Source organism: Habropoda laboriosa, unplaced genomic scaffold, assembly GCF_001263275.1.
Source record: "Habropoda laboriosa isolate 0110345459 unplaced genomic scaffold, ASM126327v1 scaffold106, whole genome shotgun sequence".
Lineage (NCBI taxonomy): Eukaryota > Metazoa > Arthropoda > Insecta > Hymenoptera > Apidae > Habropoda > Habropoda laboriosa.
The window spans coordinates 653,336-662,109 of record NW_017100224.1 but is presented as its reverse complement, the minus strand read 5'-3'; the positions used below and the strand labels follow the sequence as shown (position 1 = coordinate 662,109).

The 8,774-nt window shown below is 28.5% G+C and overlaps 1 protein-coding gene across 1 annotated transcript; it reads right to left on the bottom strand.

The window, feature by feature from the left end:
- Positions 1-150: 150 nt before the first annotated feature.
- LOC108571144 lies at positions 151-7,165 on the bottom strand. Its single transcript, XM_017933123.1, is given in 16 exon segments — positions 151-631; positions 967-1,092; positions 1,305-1,421; positions 1,497-1,771; positions 1,855-1,951; positions 2,025-2,195; positions 2,307-2,454; positions 3,177-3,669; positions 4,392-4,643; positions 4,774-4,904; positions 5,325-5,673; positions 5,771-5,917; positions 6,022-6,243; positions 6,393-6,579; positions 6,707-6,923; positions 7,105-7,165. Coding segments are annotated over 16 exon segments (3,474 nt in total).
- Between the last annotated feature and the right edge of the window lie 1,609 nt (positions 7,166-8,774).

The following is an 8,774-nucleotide window of genomic DNA, read 5'->3' as shown; positions in this document are numbered from 1 at the left end:
CAGTTTAAATATATTTTTAAAAAAGTATTATTAAAATACCAATTTTTATTGCTCTTAACGCAGAGAGTCATACGGAAGAAATATTGAAATAAAAAAATGTTATATATGTATTGTACAATAAAAATTTAAAAGAATAACTTTATATAATTTCTAATTGATATATTCGTCATCGTCATCGTCAACGAATTTAATATTTTGATCATAAAAAGATCCCTGTTTTATGCAAAATGCTTCTATACCATAATCTGGATTCTGAATATTTAAAGAAGCATTAACGTCTTTACAATTTAATTTTCGAACTTCAGCAAATTTTTTTAAAGGACTTCCTGATAATTCTGTCATGGGAATATTTACAGCATCTTTTATATTTCCAAATGACTGGGTACATCCCATTAATTCTTTATACTTGCAAGACATATTTGTTACATTTTCATCTTGATTTTTATAAATCTTCTTTTGATTAGAATTGTGTTTTAATTTTGAAAAATCTTTTTGTAATATTTTATTTGAAGTGGAACATAATTTTTCTTTATTATTCTCATCATTATCCAACATATTTGTAGGGCTTCCAAGAAGACTTTTGGAAGAATTAGATTCTTCACTTGATTCTTCATCCTTACCTATACGAATCCTATGAGAAGCAAAAAATATTATTAATATAAAAGTAATTATTTTGAAAATAACTTAAAGAAAGTGGAATATTTAAAAATACATTTTTGTCTCATATTGAACAGAAGAACAGTTATTGTTACTTTTATGGGTTATGCTTATTTATATTGTTTCTTATAACACATGGGTCAAAGGAATAATCTACTTACTATTTGCACTTGAATATATGTAAAAGTATCAGAGAGTTTGAAAAAATAAAGGGTATAAGAACTAGAAACTTGTCTTATGTAAATATGTTATAAATTTTACTATTCATTACTTAAATAATATTTATACAAGTAAGTATTATTAACTTACCTCTTGCTTGGAATAACACAATATTGTTTATGTTCGAGAATACCAGATATAGATTCCATGCTTACTTTGATACTAGAATCTTCTAAAAGCTTTTGGACAGGAAGTAATTTTTCAAATGTTCTTGTTCTGAAAATTTTGGAAATGTCATTTCTATTCAAATTTTCATTATTTACATTTTAACAACTTGTTACATTCTTTTTGAATATATTTTTAACTATTAATACAAAACTATTTAATCAATTCTACAACTTACCGTATAAAATTAATTCATTTGTATGAATTAAAAATATGTTTATGAACTATTCATAAAAAAATAGACTATTTATTTTATTATTTACCCTTGTTCTAATTCAAATCCAAAATCTTCGAAGCTAGAAAGTTTCATTCTTCGATATTCAGATGGAGTTAGTGCAGCACCCTCAGTTTCAAGAGTCAAAATAGAGTTCCTTTTACTTCTATTGAGAAGTAATTAGTTTGTATAGTTATCAATATTACTGTTAACTAATTAATTAACATATGTTATTAATTACCCCAGGAGAAGGTCTTCGGTATCAAGTTTTAAGTCTTCAATTGGTGGAATCCAGACTAGGAAAGCAGGATCCATTCCTAAGTAAGATCCTGGAACAGCACTAGCATTTGCTACATTATAATCATAGTAATCCAATTCCAGTTCTGAATCAGGATTTGTGAGACTAAATTCTGATCCTGGACCTTGTAAAAGTTTTTCACGATTTCTTCTTTCTTTTGTTTCTTTCCCACTTCCTAATGTTGATGAACTTGAAAGAACACTTTCAGGTGAAGATTCCTATGTATTAGAAAAAGATGTAAAATAAGAAAAAGTACAATGACTTTTTATACTTTTGTAAATTTTTGAATAATGACATTTACCTTTCCTTCAGAATAACTAATTTCATTATTTTCCAATTTTTCATTTTCTATTTTTAATGCATTTTCCTCTAAAGTACCATAATCTACTGTTTGCAATCTATATATGAATTACAAACTAAATTATAATTTTTAATTCTCATTACATTAAATAAAATACAATCTGAACTTACTTTACAGGATAAGCATATTTTACTTCTGGTTTATTGTAAACAAGAATGCTGGAAGCTGATAATAATTTATCACAGTTTGATTTAATTGATGTGATTGTTTTGTCTGAAGAAGTTTCCATTGTGTTATTTAATTTTAATGTACTAGAACTCAGTGTAGATTCATCTTTGTATCTATATTTGAAAAGTAATACATATATTCTAATTTAAATTTGCTATTTTTAAAACAACATATACAATCTTTTATAATCTTTTAAAATGTTCAAACATTGCTATTATTCTTACTCTGTTAAAGTTTCAATGCTGTTGCAGCATTCTTCTGTATTATTTAAAGTTTCTTTTGGAGAACGTCTTGTAGTTGTATCTATCATTGAGATGACTTCAGAAATAATTGTACTTGTAGATAGAAATCTCGATCGGCCAGACATTAGTTCTAATTGTAATTAAAGTCTGATTTAATCGTAAATTTTTAAGAGACAATTTATTCTAATGATGGAATAGTAAATTTGTTTTAAAGTATTACCTCTACCTAAAGACTGCAAATACAGAGTACAAATTCCAAAATTTTTGTTCAAATTATAGGTGATCATTAAAGCGAATATTTTCCCACTAATAAGGGACCATCTCAGAATGATAATTGCAAATTTTTATCAAATTGTGATACAGTAATATAAAAAAAAATATTGTCCACATATTTTGGTATGGTGAAGCATTGAAATTGATGGAGTGAAAATCATTTTCAAAGTTAGGTGAGAAATCTATTTGATCTAGCATCTTGGAAACTATTAGAGGTCGAAAAATGGTGCAAGTAGAAGGATGTTGTATTTTTGAATAAAGTCCACTTGTCTAAATAATACATGAAGAATTATTATCTTTTCGTTAATTTTTTTTGTTAAACATTTATCGATTTTCGGATAAAATTTTATATGCGTGTAAACTACTTCAGACTTCTGGAATATGTAACAATTAGAATATTTATCTTTTTGACCCCTCTAGGTAGACGTAATCCTTTAAGTTGAAATTATTTATGAAAATAATACATACTAATATAAAATTAATATTATTGAAACATTAAATAACTTTATGTAATAATTAACAAATAAGTACTTTTCCAAAAAAGAAAGGGTGATCAATAAAAAATAACATTAATTGTACCGGAAACATCGCTTAAACTATCCAAATCCTCGGCAATACGATATTTTCTGTACTTTATAACAAATTGCAACGTCAAGACAATAGAAACTATGAACATGAGTATCAAAATAAGGGCAGTTGCTAAGTGTGCTGGTTTCCAAAAGATCCATTCTTTGTCAACGTTCGTTGAATTTGTTTCAAAAGGCACAACGGTTACGGTTCCATTTCTTTTTAAATACTTCTTATCTACAATTGAATCATGTTAAATGAAATTAGCAAGAAAACCACCAATACAAACATTTCTTGATGCTGTACGTTCATCACTACAAAATTCGAGTAATAAATTTTGTCCAGTGCTGATTATTGTCTTTGCAGTGTGTTGTATTTTATCAAAAGCAACATCGATTAAGAGGTTCGCATTTAAATTATCGCCATCTCGAACACGAAAATATTGCTTTGGGCAAGGAAAGTGTAATTGATCTAAATGTAATCGAATTACAAAATTCGCCTGCGCCTAGATAAATCAAATTCGATTCTATAATAATTATATACTATTGACATTATTTTTCATTATATGAAATTTGTTTGTTATTAAGAAATCAATTTTCATAAATATTCCATATGCATGATGCGGCTATAATGATAATGCAACTACACATAGTGCTACTATTGGTGCAAAAATAAAGTGAAAATATAGGACGAAGTGTTTTTATTCGAGGTTTCATTTTTCAAATATAACTGCTATTATAGTACTTCACCATGGATTATTTTTACCCATATTTATACAAAACAAGTTTCAACTAATTTAAAAAAATAAACGAAAACGTATTAAAATCTGTTCGTATTCTTTTAATGCTTCATGCAAACTTTTGTAAAGGCTTGTTTTACCTTTTCTGCAATATGACTTTAAATACAATATGATTGTCTATAAATACTAATCTGTATTGGTGGATGTATTGGAGCTGTATGCAACAGATGTTTAGAATCAATAGTCTTGAAAATGAAGCCTTGAATTAAAAAATCTTCAATTTATTCTTTTACGGAGAATCATCCCGTGCTTTCTTTTGCCATTATTACAGTCGCACCTGGTCTACAAAACATTTCATAATAACAAAACCGATCATAATTTTTGATATTAACAGACTTAAACAAATTTCTTTTCACTTGTATGAAAAAATTCCAAAAGAGGATTTTTTTTTTTAATCTCTGCAGGTAAATTGTAATATTAAATATTACCTGTAAAAGCCAAACAGATTTACCAGGACAAGCTTGAGTGTTAGCTGCGAGTATTTTTCTAAAAGGTTGTTCTTTTAATGCAATAGGACAACCACATCGACATTTCAGTTCAATTTCATCTTTGATCTCCGGTTTTGTTGCAGCTAAAACTGTACGATGACACTCAGAATTCTCAATTCGATTATGCCATTCGTTCTTATTAGATTCCTCCCAGAAAATTTTTCCACAGAATTCTGTTTCTATTGCTTTACCCTATAATTTAATAAATAAATGTTAATTTTATTGGTTCTATCATTGTTTAATTTTCAAATCTTGAACTCTCAACTTGAATTCTCAACTAAAACAATTTCTCTTTTTTATTCTATTCGAAAGAAAAATTTACTTGACAAAATTTTGCTCCATATTTTGGAGGAGGACTATCACAAAAGCGATATCGATTTCGAATTCCTCCGAAACATGAGTTGCTACATGGACTCCAAGGATTCCAAGATCCCCATCCCGCAGCATCGCCTTCTAAATAAATGAATATAAAAGAGAAAATGAAGCACAAAAAGTGAACAGCTCTTACAAACATAAAATATGCATTGCAATAAATGTTAATGAAAGTTAACAGAACAATATCTAATGTAATGTAATGTAATGGCAATATAAGAATATAATTTAGCATATATCAATTTAGCATTAGTATTGTAACCAATGCGGCGCGAATTAATGTGATTTACATTGGGAATATAAAAAATTGTTCAAATGAAGGAAATAACACTCCGGAGAATCACTCTATTCACAAGATATTCTAATAAACCAATAATTATTCACCAATCAACATCTCCATTTAACCGTATAAATAATGATACCAAAGTTTACAAGCTCTATTAATTCATAATACAACTATATGATATTTGTGACAATATTATAAAAAAGAATGAAATTTACCTTGAAAAGGAAATGTAGGTATGCAAGAATTCTTAACATCCACCATAGCACTTGTGATAGTCTGACTAACATAGACAAAACAGTATTCGACAAATTTTTCCGTAAAAAGATCACAATCAAAGGCTATAGAATGTTTGCCAGGTATCGATCTGGATTCTGTAATATAATGAAGACTGGAGGGTGGAGCAGCGGAAGTAACGTCAGCCTTTAAACGTCCGTAAACGCGAACACGATCACCTTCTAATCGACACGAAGGATATTCGAAAAGGACGGCTACCCCCCCTGGTCCTTCGCAAGGGTATATCGATCTTGCATGAACCGTAAGTTTGAATTCTTCCGACCAATTCACCTGTAATTTGAGTGTAAATTCATTGCTAATTTACAAGTACGTGTCTTAATTATCATTTTTATCTTACTAATAATCGGTTTACATGGTAACTAATTACCTCGAAATACACACTAGTGTTTGGTGCTGTAGGATTAGTATTTGAACCTTTCAATCTGATAGCATAATTCCCAGGCAATCCAAAAAATTCACATTGGAAAGAAATATTCTTTGATGATAGATCTCTTATTTCTTCATAATATAATACCTGGAAATGTAACGTAAAATTTATAACTTCAGACACTAATAATCTCTGAAACATGAGGAAGTAACAGTAACTGCGAGAAAAACTTTAAAAAATTGTTCACTTACTTGGCTATAAGTATTATTTTGTAGATAACAGGCAGTTAGATTAGACCCACAATATATTAATTGTAAAATATAGATAGCTAGAGGAACGTTTTCGGAGGGACTGCAATTTACTCCGTCGTATTTTACTGTGGCTCTAACAGGTTCAGTCGGATAAGAAGTAATTTGTTGAGATTCCAAATAAATCGTTGATAGTGGCCACTTTACATCCAATATTTTACTTGTCTATAAACGAAAATTTTGTTAATTACTACACGAGTGTTAGAAGATTGTGAAAAAGTATGTGCGTAATTGCAAATTAAAATACTAAATACTAAATATATTATGAACAAATGTACAGGTATATGTTTTAAATGAGAAACAATGACAATAACCTGATAAAGAGAGGCAACAGGCACTGTTGAATTTTCATATTTATACTCCACTCGCAGAGTATAAACACCGCCACGAGTGAAATATCCGCAAGGAATAACAATTGAAATTGTCTCATTTTCTGATGGCAACCTTTCCAGTTGAATTTCACCGATTAATTCTGATATGTCTTCAAGAAGGTACAGTACTCTAAAAACAATGTTAACATTCAGAAAACAATAAATAACACATCGTTCGTTTGTAGATAAAGAGTAAAATTTTTTCACATTTTAACAATAATTTTCAATAATTCGTAATGCAATAAATGCTGGCTTACCTCAGTAATAAATATTCATTAGAAACATTTTTCAGCAGTTTAGCACTTTCATTATTTTTATCTTTGAACGCATATTTGTACTTTGTTTTTTCTAATGTCTGATTGGACTTTGCGAGAGATATTGTAAGGTCTCCCGAAAGAGCGATATGAGAAGAAGGAGAATCAATTTTCAACGCTATAAATTCTTCCTCATCTTCCATTATTGATTTAGCTATATCTAATTTTTTTTATATCGTTAATTATTGTAAAATAATAGATGACTAACGGACATTTACATCAAATAATAAAAGATAAATGGTAAACAATATTTTTCTGTTTGCTTATAAAAATTTTTATAACAAGGGCAGAATTTAAATAGTAAAATTAGTAAAATATTGCAAAATTCATAAAGGTTTTACCGAACTCAAGGTGGACGATAACCAGCATTCCAAGAAAGAGCCATTTAAATTTCAAACTCATATCCAACTCGTCATCCGTGTGCAATCCCTGAACAATCGCAAATGAATAAATATAGTACTTGAATATATGTATATAATAATTTATTTAAATTTATTATATTAATTTTACAATTTTTTCGATAAATATATGACACAAAAAATGAAATTATCAGTGCCGGTTAGTTCTAATGTCATAAATTTACAAACTTACAATTTTCTTGTTTATCTTGGTGCAAACATTCTCCTTGAGAAAAATTTCTCTCGCCTCGAAAAAAGGGGAGTCATAAATGTGCTGTTAGTAGATGCACCACTGCAATTTATAGGAATCGATACCGGATGAGTTTCACCACAAACTTTCTGTCTTTATATCTTAAAAATCTGTTCATCTTCGTAATGGTGAAAAATTTACGTTATGTCGCATTATTAATTGTCACGCACCAGTAATGTTCTAATTTTTTTGTGTAGAAATTAGAAAAGTAGCAATGAAATTTAAAGTCAAATAAACGTCACGATATAATTGTATTTTATTTAAAAGATTAGAACCAAAAGTTTATGAGCAAATTTTAACGGTTTCAACTTCTGCAAACAGCGAATAACTTGATCTTGTACAAAAAATTTGCATGTTTTTGATTAAGAATTATCAAAGGTGTCGAAAAAACAAACACTATTGTGTGAAAATATTATTTGAAAACTACTAGTAATTTTTATTCAATATTTTTATATAAGTTGTGTATTTGTTCAAAGAATTTTATATTATTTAGGTAAAACAAACTAAAAACATAAAATAATTGTGCGCACTTAGTACAACTTTAAAACGTAAAACTAATGTCAGTATTTTGTAAACTGAAAAAGTAAATATGGCTTTAGAACATTTTAAACATAAGCAGTTAACTATTATCAAATATACATATTTTTCTACAATACGTAGTTTTCTTTAAATTTTTGTGTTCTATAATACATTTCACCTTTCGTTTTCAAAACTCACACGATCGAATATTTGATTCAACAACGGAACACTGTATTGAAAACTTCACTTAATGGTAGAAATTTACGAAAAATTTTTGTTAAGAAACGTAAAAGTGAACCGCGAACGATTCATGCGCGTTTCATAAGGCAACTAAACTGTTGGGGTCGACGGCCAGTATTCTCTCCCTTATTCGTCGGCTCACCCCACTACGAAGGTCGTCCTTTGGGGACAGAATTCTGACAGAACATCGACTTTAATCAATGGAGGGATTATATCGACCAGAAGTCTGCTCTTACAAAGGAGTGCTTTTTTTTCCTTTTGAGAAATAACAGATCATTTTTTTTACAACTATGAGTGCTGTTATAAGAATTACAATTATATACATATGTTTTCTTTAAAGACGTATTTAAATGACTTTTGTTTCCTTCTTCATTATTTAGTCAACAAACAATGAAAATGACAAATGAACATTTTTCCTATTTTTACTATTTCATTATATATCTATTCACTATGTATATATGTATATATTAATGATGTAACAGGCACGAAATAAATTTTCGATGATTTTAAATGCTTCAATGTTTCGTTTAACCTCACTACTGTGTTTGGATTTATTTATTGAAAAATAATTATCATTTACGTTTATGAATAATATTCAAGATAA